At 42.4% G+C, this 17,073-nt stretch overlaps 1 protein-coding gene across 1 annotated transcript in view; it reads right to left on the bottom strand.

Moving 5' to 3' along the window:
- ttn.2 (titin, tandem duplicate 2) overlaps positions 1-17,073 on the bottom strand; it is a 195,375-nt gene that overhangs the window by 115,107 nt on the left and 63,195 nt on the right. Inside the window, exons 67-94 of the mRNA XM_054786449.1 lie at positions 16,730-17,017; positions 12,511-12,789; positions 12,120-12,401; positions 11,511-11,789; positions 11,146-11,433; positions 10,756-11,046; positions 10,387-10,677; positions 10,010-10,297; positions 9,833-9,940; positions 9,469-9,754; positions 8,247-8,430; positions 8,081-8,164; positions 7,720-7,987; positions 7,209-7,469; positions 6,677-6,886; positions 6,517-6,594; positions 6,409-6,435; positions 5,604-5,660; positions 5,482-5,526; positions 4,339-4,407; positions 4,115-4,180; positions 3,846-3,917; positions 3,709-3,777; positions 3,337-3,486; positions 3,021-3,230; positions 2,811-2,909; positions 2,525-2,623; positions 243-2,288 (exon numbers count right to left, since the gene is read on the bottom strand). Coding sequence (XP_054642424.1) covers positions 243-2,288; positions 2,525-2,623; positions 2,811-2,909; positions 3,021-3,230; positions 3,337-3,486; positions 3,709-3,777; positions 3,846-3,917; positions 4,115-4,180; positions 4,339-4,407; positions 5,482-5,526; positions 5,604-5,660; positions 6,409-6,435; positions 6,517-6,594; positions 6,677-6,886; positions 7,209-7,469; positions 7,720-7,987; positions 8,081-8,164; positions 8,247-8,430; positions 9,469-9,754; positions 9,833-9,940; positions 10,010-10,297; positions 10,387-10,677; positions 10,756-11,046; positions 11,146-11,433; positions 11,511-11,789; positions 12,120-12,401; positions 12,511-12,789; positions 16,730-17,017 — 6,774 coding nt within the window. The remainder of the gene's footprint in view (positions 1-242; positions 2,289-2,524; positions 2,624-2,810; positions 2,910-3,020; positions 3,231-3,336; positions 3,487-3,708; positions 3,778-3,845; positions 3,918-4,114; positions 4,181-4,338; positions 4,408-5,481; positions 5,527-5,603; positions 5,661-6,408; positions 6,436-6,516; positions 6,595-6,676; positions 6,887-7,208; positions 7,470-7,719; positions 7,988-8,080; positions 8,165-8,246; positions 8,431-9,468; positions 9,755-9,832; positions 9,941-10,009; positions 10,298-10,386; positions 10,678-10,755; positions 11,047-11,145; positions 11,434-11,510; positions 11,790-12,119; positions 12,402-12,510; positions 12,790-16,729; positions 17,018-17,073) is intronic.

The raw sequence follows: 17,073 nt of genomic DNA, 5'->3' as shown, positions 1-17,073 counted from the left end.
CAAACAGGTTTGTAATCCAAGGCAGCGTGTTTGCAGAAGAAAGCAGAAATAAGACAAGTTAATTAGACAATCAAATGCCACAAACTAAAGAGCAGAGAAGAACAGCTGTCAAAACCAGGGGTAAGTCTGACATTCCAGAAGAGTTAAGTTCAGGCTGGTTTGTACATTTAATAGTAGACATGACATAGCATGCATGAAGAAGAAGAACAAAATGAAAGAAGAAGGTTTTGCCTCTGCTGTACCTGTGGCTGAATGTTCTCCTACTTCCTGCTTGACTTTAACAACTCCAGGGAACATTTCATCAGATAGTTCCTTCTCATGTATCAACATGGGAACCATCTCATATTCATTTGCTTTCTGGAAAACCTTAATAGGCTTCTTTCCAAAAACGCTGCCCCCTGGTGGCTTCTCAGCAACATTTTCAGACACTTTGCCAAAGACTTCTTCTCCCATTTTCTCGGGTGTCAGAACTTTATCAGCAATCTGAGAAGGCTTCTCTGGTTCATTTTCATGTGTTTTCCCCAGAAGCTTCTCAGGTACTTTCACATGTGTTTTATCTGAAAGTTTATCAGGTATTTTCTCATGATTTCTACCTGTTAGCTTCTCAGGTATTTTCTCGTATGTTTGATCTGTAAGCTTCTCAGGTACTTTCTCATGTGTTTGATCTGTAAGATTCTCGGGTACTTTCTCAGGTTTTCTATCTGGAAGCTTCTGTGGTGTTTTCTCATTTGTTTTATGTGAAAGTGTCTCTGGTACTTTCTCATGTATTTTGTCTGGAAGCCTCTTAGGTACTTTCTCAGGTTTTCTATCTGGAAGCTTATCTGGCAGTACCTCATTTGTTTGATTTGGAAGCTTCTCTGGTTTTATATCTGGAAGCTTCTCTGGTGCTTTCTCATTTATTTGATCGGGAAGCTTCTCTAGTACTTTCTCAGGTTTTCTCACTGGAAGCTTCTCTGTCACTTTCTTGTGTGTTTCTTCTGGAAGCTTCTCGGGTACTTTCTCAGGTTTTGTATATGGAATTTTCTCTGGTACTTTCTCATATGTTTCTTCTGGAAGCTTCTCAGGTATTTCCTCAGGTTTTCGATCTGGAACCTTCTCAGGTAATTTGTCATATGTTTTATCTGAAAGGTTATCTGTTGTTTTGTCACTTGTTTGATCTGGAAGCTTCTCTGGTACTTTCTCATGTGTTTTATCTGGAAGCCTCTTAGGTACTTTCTCAGGTTTTCTATCTGGAAACTTTTCTGGCAGTTTCTCATTTGCTTTATCTGGTAGCTTCCCACGTACTTCCTCAGTTTTTCTATCTGGAAGCTTCTCTGGTGTTTTCTCATTTATTTGATGTGGAACCTTCTCTCGTACTTTCTCAGGTTGTCTTACTGTAAGCTTCTCTGGTACATTTTCATGTGTTTCTTGTGGAAGCTTCTCAGGTACTTTCTCAGGTTTTCTATCTGGAAGCTTCTCTGGCAGTTCCTCATTTGTTTTATTTGGAAGCTTCTCTGGTTTTCTATCTGGAAGCTTCTCTGGTGTTTTCTCATTAACTTGACCTGGAAGCTTCTCTAGTACTTTCTCAGGTTTTCTCACTGGAAGCTTCTCTGGTACTTTCTCGTGTGTTTCTTCTGGAAGCTTCTCAGGTACTTTGTCAGGTTTTGTAAATGGAAGCTTCTCTGGTGCTTTCTCTTGTGTTTCTTCTGGAAGCTTCTCAGGTACTTTCTCAGGTTTTCTATCTGGAAGCTTCTCAGGTAATTTGTCATGTGTTTTATCTGAAAGGTTATCTGTTGTTTTCTCACTCATTTGATCTGGAAGCTTCTCTTGTACTTTCTCATGTGTTTTATCTGGAAGCTTTTTCGGTACTTTCTCAGGTTTTCTATCTGGAAGCTTCTCTGGTACTTTCTGGTGTGTTTCCTCTGAAAGCTTCTCTGGTATCTTTTGTGATTTTCTATCTAGAAACTTCTTTGGTACTTTGTCATGTGTTTTATCGGAAAGCTTCTCTGCTACTTTCTCATGTGTTTTATCTGGAAGCTTCTCTGGTACTTTCTCACATGTTTCATCTGGAAGCTTCTCTGGTACTTTCTCATGTATTTCGTCTGGAAGCTTCTGAGGTACTTTCTCAGGCTGTCTATCTGGAAGTTTCTCTGGTACTTGTGTTTTCTCTGGAAGCTTGTCATGTACTTTGTCAGAAGGAAGACTCTTTGCTTTAGTCAGTGACATCACAACCTCATCAAGCATCTTCTGAGGTTGTTTTCGCAGTACAGGCTCGTCTTCACATACAAGATCAGGTTTGGGCTCCAAATCTTGAAGAAGGTTTGAAGAACAACATGCAGAACACATGAAGAGCAGAAGAACGTGCTGGTGCGCACAATGACACACACACATACAGACATCGTGTAACACAATTACGCAAGTTAATGTTAGAGATAAAACATCTCATGAAGTTGTCCTTATACAAGTACAAGCTACATTAAAGTGAACGTGGCTAATCTGCCTATCTTCCTCCTTAAGGTCATGAGAATAAGAAACGTCACTGTACCTCTTTCTCGCTCTGCTGGCTCTTGTTTGGGCGGAACCACAGCAGCTTCTGGTTTCTTGGCTGCTTTTGGCTCTTCTGCTATTTTTGCTTCCACAGGAACTTGAAAGAAGACCATTGAAAGATATGAATGAGGAGGACACACAAACATGTGATGACACACTGAGATCTACACAAAGAATAATAGAGAGGTTAGCCTAAACCACAACCAGCATTTAAGGTGACTTTAAGATTGAGCTCTGAGAGGCAGGGGCTTTGGATGATCGACAAACTGCTGAGCTTCAGGTACCTTTGGTGACCACAGACTTCTTCTTTGGTGTTTCTTCATCTGTTCTGTCCACCTTCTCTGGGGCTGCAGCAGCCTCTTTCTTGACTGGTTTCTCTGGCACTTTGAAATACAATCTTACATTATGTACGGTATGATTTCAAGGATTCAAGATGGACACTGAGAGTCATGAGTTAAGAAGACAAAGAGAAGTCAAAGGTTGATGGAGTGTACCTTTCTTGGCGGGTTCCTTCGGTGCTGGTGGTTCTATTTTCGACATCTTCACCTCTAGTGATTCATCTTTTTTCACTACAGGCTCTGGTTTAGGTGGCGCCAAAGGCACTTCTTCCTTAGGTTTACTCACTTGCTCTTTTCTTTTTTCTGGCTCTGTTTTTGGTGTTTTGGGTTCAGGTTCTGCCTTTATCTTGGTAGGTTCTTCCAGGACTTAAAGCAACATTCACAGTGTTTGACTCAAAGACGGGCTTCCATATTAGAATCAAAGACACATACAGAGACAAGGTAGAAATTAGCCAGACAAGACAGAAAGTACCTTTGGAAGGTGGTAGTGTCGGCTTCTTCAGCGGAGCTGGCTTAGCTTCTGGCTCTGGCTCAGCCTTTGCTGCAACCTTGGCTTCAGGTTCTGGCTTAGCAGCAGGCACCAACTTTTTAGGCTCAGCTGGTACCTTAGGCTTCGGCTCATCTTCAAGTGGACAACACAAACATTATCTAATGTTAGCACACACAAATGAGGTGCATCTGCAAAGGACGGCATACTTAAGAGTGACGAGAGTGACGAGAGTGACAGTTTTCAACATTGTGGACATACAGTACAACACAACTGAAGCCAGATGGGTAACAAGAGGTGAGAGACCACCAGTGGGAGAGATCAAGCAAGAGGAAAAAGCAAGAGTGCAAAAAGTACCTTTTTTTGGCATGCTTGGCTCCAGTGGTGGTAAGGGAACACCTGTCGGCTTTTTCAGCTCCTCAGGTTCTTTGAGGATATAGTCAGAAATATTAGAAATCAAGGACAAAGAAACAGTCAGAAAAGTGAATGGCTACCTTTAACAGTGGTAACTTTCTTCTCTGGAACTGAAACTACAGGAAGCTTTTCCTCCACTGGTTCTTTGGTCACTGCAGCATCAAAAGTTCAGTCAGTCCTCCAAAATAGGCCACAGACTTTCATGCACAGCAAAACGTGTACAGTACATGTACAACACAGCCTCTCATGTACACCAGTTACAATAAAGCCTCTCATGTACTGTACACCAGCTACAACACAGCCTGGCCAAAGGTTGAAATACAAAGTGAACCGCCATGGATGACGGTACCTTTTGGTGGTGCTGGTTCCTTCTCAGCTGTCACCAACTTGACTTCTTGCTCCTCGGCTTTGGCCACTTAAAAGAGACTCATCATGTTATCATCAGACAGAAAGAGGATGAGATGACATCAAGAAGTCATGAGCGGAGACACAAGACAAGGACAAGGCAGGAAAGAGGATAGAGCGAGACGTTTGTAGAAGATTTTAGTAGCAGAGGGCAGGACCAGCAAGTACCTTTGAAAGTCTTTTCCTCTTTCACTTCCAATTCCACTTCCTGTGTCTTCACTCTCTCCTGGACAACTACTGTGTGGGAAACACAGAGAACCATGCTCAGTTGTTGTTTTCAATCATGATGGTTGACATCTATGTATCAGAACCACCTCAACTACAGAACATGATTCTAGGGATCAAAAAGTTAAATGCTGGTCACTTGGAATGTGAAGAGACAAACAACAGGAAGCAAAGAGGGACAGAATGAAGACCTCCAACCTCTGTCTCCAGTTCCAATCAAAAAATCTCACACGTTCAAACATGAAGACAATTATGTGGACGCACAAAAAGACAGACAAAGAAAGGTTAACTTATGGCCGATGTGTCCTGCTGATTTTATGTAATTTATTCTTTATGATTTCATGGCTTATTGGTTGTTTTTGCAACAAATGACATGGTGATTTAGTAATTTAATTTAATTATTATTTTTTAATAATAATAATAAAATAACAGTAATAGTAGTAAAACATAATAATAATATTAATAACAGTAGTAAGGAATAATACTTTTACTACTTTTACTGCTTTATTTTCTATTTAATGAATACTTTTTCTATATTTTGTTTTTTTTTTGTTCTTGATTGCTTTATTTACTTATTTGTTTAATATTGAACAAGCTATTTAAAACCTTATTAACTTTTTTACTACACTTGTAGTAAAAGTGAACAAAGTCATGGAAAAGAGGTATGATTAAAGAGGCTTGGTTTTTACCTACTACTTTTCGGACATGTTGAAATACGTGAATATAAAAATAAACAAATAATAAATAATTAAACAATAATAGTAGTGACAAATACCATTAATCACAACAATAAGAAGATAAAAAATAATAATAAGAAAGAACAATTGCTGTGTTGCTTGTACCACAAAGCTGAGATGTAGGCTGTTTTTTCTTTATATTTTCTTTATATTTATGACAGCTTTGCATATCTTGACTCACATTGAATTTATATTTAGTGTGTTGAATTAACAAAATGTGAAGAATATCAAACTGAATACATGTCTCTCCTGAGGGAAAAGATTGGACAACTCTGATTTACTACTTGCTTTTTACAAGGTAAACAGCTCTCACAAAGACACTGACTTGAATAAGAATGAGTGGGAATACCTGTTTGTTCAATTTCTTCTTTGTATTGATAGAATTCAGTTGATTCTTTAGGAGACAAAAGACACACTGACATCATTCTCAACTTCAAATGTCATGGTGCTGAAGGCTGCACTCCGTCTTACCTTGAATCTCGACCGACGACGGCGCCTCGGGCCTCTGAACTGACGAGTCTTGAACATCTACAGCCAAATGAAGTCATTTGTTTTATTACAAAATAAAATGTTCTTTCGCTGAAGCTCAGCTAGATTTAGGGTTAGGGTCCCCCTGCACGACTTTACGCTAAAAAGTCATATGTAGAAAGTGACTTATTTACTCATGTAAATACTGCTTGTTACTAATACAGCGACAGTGTTTCCGCAAAATGGGGGAGTGGGGGGTGGAGGGTGGATTGTGGATTGATTGTTTGTAGTTTGTAGTCTTTCTATTGCTTTCTAATGTGGAAGTTTGTGAAATGTAACTGCGATTGCAATACAGTCGGCTACGCTGCACATGTGCATGTGCCCTCTCTCGTACTCCCCCAAAGCTGTTAACCTAGGGGAAACACTGAGCTAGCATGATTTCAAGCCTATGACATTTACAATTCAGTTGATTGTTGAAGTAAAGTATTGCGAAGAAGTACTACAATACAGTAATACCAACACAAAAACATTGAACCAGACAACAAAACACATAACCACAAAGAGCTAGCGAAGGTTCAAGCTGTGCTATCTGCTTGGTGCTTCTCGTCTGACACAACACAGCATTATAGTTCAATGTCCACATTGTTGACATTTGAATAAAAAAATGTACAAAGACACAAGAAATTATTGTTTTTGTTAGTAGTAGTAAAAAAGAAAATCATATTTTTTGTGACATCAAGGCTCAGCCAAAGACAAACACCCCATCTCATTAAATACTCCTCACTGTTCTAGGAAAGAAAATACTTACCAAAGGGAACCATTGCTAATTGGATCTCTGTGAAAAGGGGAAGAGCGGAGAAGGCGTTAAACACGAAAAGAAGTCAATCCAAAATTGGCGCCTGACTATCAACTGTACCTTTGCCAGACAAATAAAGCTCAGCTGTGCTCTTAGCCTCTCCTCTGGGTTCCAACCTCACAATCACCGAGTACACGCCTACATGGGATGACCATGAACATTCCAGTCATGAAAAAAACACAAGGGTAATTGTGACGGGCCTCTGTGGCGCTCTACACACCTTCATCTTCAACGGTTACGTTTCGGATGACCATGAAATGTCTTCGCCCCTCACTTCGAAAGTTATACTTAGGGCATTCTTTCAGTTCCCAGGTATCTTTGTACCACGACACGATAGCGTTGTCAAAGGACACTTCACACTCGAAGGTGGCCGACTGGCGCTCGCTGACTTCGACATTGTGGATGCGTTTGGTGAAATGAATTTGTTCAACTAAAAGAGACAAAGACGTGAACGCGTTTGTCACAGCTGAGAAGGCATGGGAAAGACAAGTAAAGGACACAACATCCACATGAAGATTAGCAGGGACCATCAGAGGATGCTAGGATGATGGATTGATGGAGTCGAAGGTAGATGGAATATGACAACCAATGGGATGAAAATATTCGGTGAGATGTTAAGGAAGGAGACAATCCCAGAAAGAGGAGGACAAAAAACTAGTCCCAGATTAGTTTTGGCTTTGATGAGGGGATGTCAGAAGAGGGTTAGTGAATGAGCATCCAGCAAAAGGTCAAGAAGGTTTCCTGGTACAAACCTTCCACCCAGAGGTCCGCCGAGGACTGCAGGTGCTGGTACTTGCACGTGTATCTTCCCTGGTCGTCAGTCTTCAGGTCTCTGATATGAAGCTTTTGAACCTTGTGTTTGACCTCAGATGTGAACCTGCCCTTCATCTCTAACTGCTGGCCATTCTTAAACCACTGAGCCTCGACGTTAGGGATGGACAACTGACAAGACAGCGTGCACGACTGGCCTTCCTTACCCGATGTGTCCTGCAAGTGCTTCTCCACCTCAGGCTCTGAAAGAGCAAAATAACAGGGTTCCTGTCAGTGGGCAAATCAAATGTCAAATCACATGTAGACAAAAATGTCTGAATGCGTCTGCACCTTATATTATTGGATATGGTTCATTTAGTCTCTATTTCTGTACGGTGGTGTGATCATGTGTTGTGATTCTTGGCCTATTTCTGTTTTTCTTCATACTAACAACTACGAATTGAAGACTGTCTTAAATAGACAAAACTAATCAGGACCCAGCAGAGAACTGACCCAGGACTGTGAGCTTGGCGCTGGAGATATGCGGCCCGCACACCACCCTGTAGTTTCCCTGGTCGGACCCCTGGCACTGCTTAATTTTCAGTTGGTGGCAATCGCCGTTGACGATGATGTCATACTTGGCGCTAGTATCCAGTTTCTGGGTGCCTTTGTACCAGGAAAGAGTAATCTCAGGGTAGTTGATCTTGATCTCACACTCAAACACCGCCACATTGTCGGCCAAGACAGACTGATCCGAGATGTCCTTCACGACGGTGACGGGCTGCAGGCAGGACAAGAGGACACTTGTTGTCAGCAATGTGACGGCACAAAATGTTTGGGCTACGGACCAGCGATTTTGCTGCGGTTGACTGACCTCAGTCCGCTCCATCCTTTTCTGCAGGTCGGCTACCAGTCGTGCCATGTCCTCGTCAGGCTCTCTAGGTGCACGTTCCACGTCCTGTCAACAACAGCCACAACAATTACTCCATTACTCACTGTTCTTCCTATGTATCACAATGTCTAGCAACCGTCGCTCTGACCGGTCTTCCACTTTCTTCTATTTTCTCCTGCTTGAGCTGCTCAATGGCCTGCAACAGTCCTCGATAGTCGGTGATTCCGTACATGCGAGCGTATTTCTCATACTCTTTGGGGTCCACGTTCCTCAGCAGTTCCACAATGTCTATGTCTTTATCTGTCTCAGGACTCTTCTGCTTTGACGGAGTCCTGCGGGCGAAACAAGTTTAAGGTTTAAGATCCACACTAAATGCTCTTAAGTGTTTTTGTCTTCTTCTGGAAGGGGGTGCAAGTGGTCATATACAAAAACACACATGAGGTATCACCCTGTAGTCCTCTGTACTCCAGCCAGGTTTGTGGGACTGTTTGGACATTTGAAAATAAGATGTTCCAACGGATTATTTGTATCTTCATCTAAATTCAGTTTAGATGCATACAGTGGGGAAAAAAGTTTTTGCTCACCTGCTGATTTTGTAAATTTAGCCCTTACAAAGATATAAACAGTCCAGAATTGTTATGGTAGGCTGGAGACATGTAAAAAAACATTAAATAAAGGTTATAAATCAATTTGTATTTGATTGAGGGTTATAAGTAAAATAGGTAAAAAAGAAAAAAAGGTTAAAAGGAAAATATGGTGGAGAAACCCTTGTTGGCAAGCACAGAGGTCAGATGTTTCTTGTAGTTGGTCATCGGGGTTGCAGTCCTGGCATGGACTTGCCATGACATTGCCATGCTAATACAGCCCATCATCTCCATCAGTAAAAGAAGAAAGATAGCCCAGCATGTGATTGTGGCTTTCCTGACCAGACTGTAATGCATGCTGTGCAAGACTGCCTACTCAGATGCTGTCCAGGTGGCCTCGAGGCAGTCAATGACACAACAGATAATGCCTTAACCTGACTTGGCAGCCTGGACTTATCGATCAGTTCACCTCAGTTAGAGTGATAAGTCCACCAGGGTTGCACACATCTCAGGAGGGATTTTGGTCCGAGAAACAAAGCAGAATGTTTCCAGATCCATGTTTGACAGTCAATTGTTGGGCTCATATTCATATTCTTTTTTTTTAACATTCTGTCTGTGTTACAATAAACTTAAATTATGGTCTGCTCATATCTTTGAAAAAGGGGTAAATTCATAAAATCAGCAGAGGATCAAATACTTATTTTCCCCACTGCATATATACTGTATATACATATACACTATATCATATGTCTAAGTGTTTAGTTTAATCTTTTTGAGAAAACTGACTTCTTCAGTTTGGCTCGAAGGTCTCCTTCCAGCTGAGCTGCCGCTTTCTTCTCGTCCACATGAAGGTCGGTGCCGCACTCAATCTCGCCGTGTTTGTTGGAGGCCACGCACCTGTATTGGCCCGAGTCAGACTTGGTCACCTCCTTGATCTCCAGTTTGGCCTCTTGGCCTTTTTGCTCGATGGAGACCCGGCCGCCGTGCGTGAGTTGCCTCCACTTGCCCTTCATCCACTTGACGCTTGGAATGGGGTCTCCGCCTACTTTGGCAATGAAAGTGGCTGAGCCCTCTGCAAAGACACCAACCACACGGTCATCATCTTAAACAGAAAGAAGAAGACGACAATCTGGCTTTGTTGATGTCTCACTCTCAGTGGCATTCACGCTCTTTGGCTCCTCGATGAAGAACAGCTGCTCCAGCTTCTTAGTGGGAGCAGCATCAGCAGCAGTTTCAGTTGGAGGCGGAGCTTCTTTATCTTTAAGCACAATACAACGTAAGCAAAGACTAAAAAGACATTTTTATGAGCAATGAAGAAGCTCTTTACCCTTGATTGTAACTTTAGCTCTGCAAAGCTCGCTGCCGGCATCGTTGGTGGCCTTGCAGATGTAGTCGCCAGCATCATGACGGGAAGTGGTGCCGATCTCTAAACAGGCTGTCCCATCAGAAAAGCTAATCTTGGTGCTTCCGGCCGACAGCAGCTCCTTCCTGTCCTTCAACCACTGAATCGTCAGAGGAGGGGATCCACAGACGTGACACCTGAGACTGAGCTTTTCGCCCTCCTCCACGGTCGCTGGTTTGAGCGAGACGTCGAACACCGGTGGCTTCTTGGCCTCTGAAGAGCAAATTACACAATGTTAGCCACACTGGTGAACACGCTTCAACATAAAACATTAGCCATGCTCGAAACGATCGACAACCCACCTGAGATGCCCAGATTGACATTGCAGACTGCTTTCCCTGCCTCGTTGGAGGCGTGGCAGGTATACCTGCCACTGTCAATCACTTGGCTGCTCTTGATGCACAGCACAGCCACGTTACTCTTAAAACTGATGTCATATTTGTCTGAGCTGGAGATCTCTGCGTCGTCCTTCAACCAGCAGACTGTCACCGGCTGCGAGCCGGAGACCCGAGCCTCCATCTTGACCAGCCTGCCTTCGATGTCATCCATGTGTTCTGACGGCTTTTTGGTGAACACCGGAGGGTTTTTGCGCTCTTAAAACAAGCAAGGTGCCAGTCAGGAGACATAGTAGGAATGTTCTGGCACAAAGACACGGTCACCAACAAAAGTACCTTTCACAGCAATATCAGAGGAGCACGAGTCCTTGCCCATGTCATTGGAGGCATGGCAAAAGTATCTGCCCGAGTCGTCTTTGTCAGCCTTCACTATGCTCAGGTGGGCCGTGTTGTCCTCGAATCGTATCTTATAATTCCCGCCACTGCGAATATCTTTATGGTCTTTGGACCATGTGACTTTAATGGGGGCAGAGCCGGTCATGTGACATTCGAGTTCAATGCTGTCGCCCACTGTCACCACCTGTGTTGGCGACAACTTTCGGTCAAAGACTGGAGGATACCTGGGCTCTGCAGGAGGGAAAGAGACAAAAGGTAACGTTAGTTGATCTGTCTGTCGTACGGTGAGTTGATCTTGCCTGACCATGTTCAAAGACCATGTTCACTGACCTTGCAAGGTAAGCTTTGCTCTGCAGGAGGCGGAGCCAACACTGTTGGTTGCCACACAAGTGTACTCTCCTGAATGCTTAAGCTCACTGTGACTGATCTCTAGCACGGCGGTGTTATCATCGTACAGCATGGAGAACTCCTCCCCCTGGCCCAGAAGCTGGCCATCTTTCAGCCATGACACTTCAATGGGCGAGGACCCGGCCACACGGCACTCGAAACGCACGGTTTGACCCTTGGTCTGCTGGAGGCTGGTGATTTTCTTGGGGAAGGATGGTGGTGTTTTGGCCTCTGGGGTGGAAAAAAGATAATGTGTTGAGGTCATGTGTTTAAAGTTTTTTTGCTAAACCTTCAGAGCCGAGGGGTACCTTGCACGCTAAGTCGGCATGTGGAAGAAACGGAGCCAATCCTGTTCTCTGCCTTGCAGGTGTACTCGCCGATGTCGGCCTTTGTGGCTTTGTTGAGTTTGAGGCAGGCGACACCCTTGGTGTACTCCAACCTGCAAGTGGGGCTAGAGCGCACTTTGCCGTCGCCCTTGAACCAAGACACTTTGATTTCAGGCGTCCCCGCCACGTGACACTTGAGGCACACGGCGTCGCCTGACGTCACCTCCATGGGCTCCAGTGTCTCCACAAAATAAGGCGGCTCTGCAGGGGCGAACACATCAGAGTGAACCCTGCTGGACCAAGCTTGTGTGGCAGCTTTCTTTTAGAGAACAACATATGAAATGCAACATAGCACACTGGATTGTACGTCAATTGTTACACCAACCAAGGACACTTTGTTTTCTGTTTGTTTGCCTGCTAGCATGATCAAACAAAGTACTTTTAGTAAAATCTTGTAGAGAAGCAATTTGGTTTAGTTAGGTTTGTACCCAGGGTATTTCTTAACTGAGACATTTTTTTCAACTTGCTTACATTTGAGGTAATTTCAATTTAATGCATTTTGGCATTTTGTGAGGGGAAGTGTGAACTGACCCAGAATGGTCACGGTTGACTCGCAGGTATCCTCGCCGGCGTCGTTAGACACGTGACAAGAAAACATCCCAGCAGCGTCCTTATCTTCGGTGCTGAGACACTCCAGGATGCAGGCGCTCTCGGTCGTGGTCATGTTGTACTTGTACGACGCAAAGATCTGCTGCTTGTCTTTGAACCAGCTTACCGAGATCTTTGGAGTCCCCGCGTAGGAACACTCAAGCGTCAAAGGTTTGCCTTTCTCGACTGACACGTCTTTCAGCCTCTTCACAAAGGATGCTGGCTCTGGGCGGGGTCAGTGCGATCATATTTGTTTACAGCTAAATTTAATTTGCCAGATAACACTGAGCACACAACTATAGTAAGTGCATTTCATGGAGAATGGTCAACTGACCTTTGAGCATCAGGTTGACGGGGAAACTCTCCTTGCCCACATCGTTGATGACCTGGCAGGTATACTCTCCAGCGTGACTTCTGTCTACTCTGAAGAGCTCCAGCATGACTTGGTTGTCCTTCAGAGAGAAATTACAGCCCCGTCCAGCTTCCAGCTCCTTGGTTCCCCTGAACCACTTCAGCCTGAGGGGGGCGCTGCCCTTGACAATGGCCGAGAAGGTCACGTCAGATCCTGGCAAGGCCTCAGTCGGCTGGGGCGGCACCACAAAGGATGGCGGCTCTGTATACAATACAAATTTATCTAAGCTTTCATGGAGTTACACTGCACATAGAACACTGAGATCATCAAACAAGTTGCCTTAGAAGTGCCCATGGACACAATAAAAGCTAGAGGACACTTTTTCAGTGGTGGCCCCTGCAGGTTAGAGCTGCCTTTGGAGCACTAAAAGGCTAAACCTCAGGGGTCCATTTCTTGCTTTGGCCAACTTTTGTGTTTACTTTTATATTTCACCTTAAAATCTTGCTTTGGTTGGTTTCCTTTTTTCCGGTAAACCTCACATCTGTGACTGTACAGTTATTTTTTTTATTTTAACATTGTATAAAAACACATTGGGCTTGATCACCCCAAAACTTAAAATCCAAGTAGGGAAATATTACATTTTACTGTGAAAATCTTGAACATGTGTATTGAACTCTTTGTTATAAGTTAGAATCCAAGTTTAAATGTATAATTATGTGCAAACTATCTACCATGTATACAACAAATAATGTGTCCCATTAAAACACATGTTTTTGTCCACCTCATTATAGATGGATATAACATCATTAAACATTAAGCACAGCCAAGGTGAAGAGGCATTGCATGCTTTGTCAGTTGTCCACATGGTGGCTGTGTTTGGCCTTGATTAGTTAATGTGGAGATTTTTCCACCAATAGGAAGATGGTATCATGTTTTATTGGCTGCAGATACTATCACTTTGCAAGTGGATTGCTCTCCTTTCATCCTGCTTCAAATTCGCTTCCAAATGCACAACAAACATGATGAAACAGAAGCAAAATCCTGGTGAATGTTATTGATTACCCTGATTTACTTAATAACAATTTCTAATTGTTTGACAATTGATAATAAAAATAATGTATTTGATTTACAGTGCCCACTGCAAGTATTGGAACAGTGAGGACATTTCCTTTTTTTTTTTCGACGTAAACTGAAAACATTTGGATTTGGTTTGACATCAAAAGATGAATATGAGACCAGAGAGCAACATTTCAGCTTTTATTTGCAGTTATTACACAACTTACAAGATAGCACCTTTTGTTTGAAACCATCAGCTGTCATTTGAGCAAAAGTATTGGAACATCGGACAGATGTGTTTTGTTGCCCAGGTGTGTCCTATTATATTACTTATTCAAACAATAAATAGCACCAAATGTCTACGCATGAAAAGTAGAGTATGTCAAGGAGTGAAAAACAAGCAATTCTCAATGAAATTCTGAAATTAATCTAAGAGATGATGGAAAATCAATCAGAAGCATTGCACAAACATTGGTCAAAGCCAGTACAACCATTTGGAATTTCCTGATGAAGAAAAAACAACTGGTGTACTAAGTAATACACATCAAACAGGTAGACCAAGGAAAACACCAGCATGTGATGACAGAAACATTATGAGAGCTGTAAATAAAGACCAATAGAGATTCATTCACCCTTGCTCTCTGGAGGTCATTGCTGATGTCACAGTTGTTTTAGGGTCTTTCGTTACATCGTTACAATGTCTCAATGTTTCTGTCATCTACTGCTGATCTTTTTCTTCATCTACCTGTTCGACATCTGGTTTTTCATGTTGTTTTCACCTCTAAATGCAGTCTATACAGGCAAGACATATGCTACCCAATCTGAAATTAAGTGTACACATTCAGTGCTATTTATTGATTGAATAAGCAATCTATAGGACACACCTGGGCAACAAAACACACCTCTCAGTAACATATTCCACTACTTTTGCTCCCATGAAAAATGGGTAGTTTCAAACAAAAGGTGCTATCTTCGAAATTTTGCATCTAATCTAGATGTGAATACCTGGAAAGAAAAATGGTCTGGTCTTTTGATGTCAATCCCAAATGTTTTCAGCCTACACCAAAAATACAGGAATTGGCCGCACTGTTCCAATAATTCTGCAAGGCACTGTATATGCTTATTAATGCGCATTAACGCATCATTTGAGGGCAAAGCGACTGCCAGTTGGCAGACCGCCATCAAACGTTAATTTATATATACAGTGTTGCCTTGTTTATCTTGGGGGATGGGTTCCCAAAATGGCCCGCAATAAGTGAAATTTTTTACAATTATTATATATGTTTTAAGGCTGTAAAACCCCTCATCATACACTTTATATACTTTTCTCAGACAGGCAATAACATTTTCTCACATTTCTCTCTTGTTTAAACACACTCAAAAAAGCTCAAAGCTTTGTTTGAATTTTAATGATCAACTCACAGGTCAGACACAAGAAATTATAGTCACTCACACGTATTTCACTCCTGTGACAGTGCTTTTTCGTCCTGGCACCATTCATGTACTGTAGTGTTTTTGTATCCTTGTTAAAACATATTGCTGCAGTACTCCTGCTGTTGCAGTCTATCACTCCAGAATATGTACACGGAATGCAATCGGTTTAAGTGGGTTCAACACGTGTACATCCGGTCTGCCTTTTTTTTCCGGCAGTCACATGTTAGGCATGTGTAATCTACGCCATCCGTCGATCTATTTTACGGCAGCAAGCAGTATACGTCCCGCCCAGACTCCCAAAAATGTTATTAAGATAGATAGAAATTTGAGAAATTACAACATAATCGATCATTTTTTTCTTATACCACATCCATGGTGCAAGTGTACAATTAATTTATAAGCCCTCTTTTGTTTGTTCTAGGAATTATTTTAGGTTTTTTTTTTCATCACTGAAAAAATACACACAAAAGCATTTGCTAAGAAGACATGTTTTGATGGTTGGCATTTCTCCGTTTAGAAAAAAAACCTCTAGCTTCATCCTCTAGATTAATCCATCATTGCACTCTGCTTATGATCGTTTACATTGAAATATCAATGCATTTTATGTGTTTTATTCTATTTATGTGTTATACGTAACAGGATATGACGTTTACGTCCACGCTACATGCATTACATAAGTTTTTACCTAGCTCAGTGTTGATGGATGTCATAAAACGAGAGAAACATCCGCATGCTCACAAAGTATTTTAACAACAGTCACTCATAAAATAACCTCCCATTATAAAACATATGTGAAGTATGGTTATTGACCATTTATGTTATTACATTTAAAAAATAATAACTACCACAAGATGTGACGTCGTAGAGGCACTGTTGTAAAAATTTGCTAAAGGAGGAAGTGACGCAGTCCTCGCGCATGCTCGGCCCTGATTTCATTCCGGGTACGTATTGCGTAGTGACAACATCCTCCTCCTTAGAACCAAAGATTAATTTACAAGCTAGCAAGCTAGCAATGACACAGGAGACAGGGCAGGGCAGAAGCAGATTGACTGACAATGGTCTACAACCAATCAGGACACAGAAAACAACAAGCGGTGCAGACGGACAAGAGAGGGAAGAGAGAGACAATTAACTTCTCACAATACAATTCTTCTTAAAGGGCCAAGCTCGGCCTGTAAATGCGTTCAAAAGCTGTAATAAAAAAAGAGAAGAATTTCGCAAAACAGCGAATCCGCGAAAGGTGAACTGTGATAGAGCGAGGGAACACTGTTTACACCAGTGTGGATGCCACTGGAGGCAAGGTGGTTGAAGTTTCTTGCCCAAGAACATATCAGCAGTAACTAGGATGGAGGAAGCTGGGTTTGAAACACCAATCCTGTGGTTTCTGGGCGTCTTCCATTCACCTCCCGAGCCACTGCCACCCTGACCAATTTAAAGACAGTTTAAAGTCTGCACTTTCGACTTGACTTAAACTTGACTTGAGCGTCTATGTGATGGCTCCTGCTTTATTGCATTTCTTACTGTTTTATCTTCATAGTTGATCATTAATATGCAATGGTCCATACAGAACTTTGGTCATTCGGGGTTGTTTTTATCAAAAAAAATAACCAAATGATAAAAATAAAATATGAGCCAGATTCTTGGTCTCCACAAGTAAATGAAGCTGTGAGAGAAATGAATTAAGGACAATCGTGACAAAGACACAGCTAACCTTTGACCTCGAGGGAAGCTGTCGTCTCACTGAATCCTGCCTCGTTTACGGCCTTACATTTATAGAGTCCGGAGTCAGACAGCTTGAGCGTGGGCACCCTGAGAGTGCAGCTGTTGTCCCTAAAGGATATGTCGTGATTGGGCCCGCTATGAAGCTCCTCGCCACCATGATACCAAGTAATCGTGAATGGTGGCGATCCAGACACTTTACACTCCATCTCACCAGCGTGCCCAACCACGGCGTTACAGTCCTTCAGCTTTCTTGTAAAGGATGGCGGCATGATTTTATCTGTTGAGGATGGAAAGATAGAATGAGCTTTTCCTCCCATCAGAACTCTATAATGG

This window comes from Dunckerocampus dactyliophorus, chromosome 9, assembly GCF_027744805.1.
Source record: "Dunckerocampus dactyliophorus isolate RoL2022-P2 chromosome 9, RoL_Ddac_1.1, whole genome shotgun sequence".
NCBI classification, from domain to species: Eukaryota; Metazoa; Chordata; class Actinopteri; order Syngnathiformes; family Syngnathidae; genus Dunckerocampus; species Dunckerocampus dactyliophorus.
This window is presented reverse-complemented; position numbering and strand designations above follow the sequence as displayed.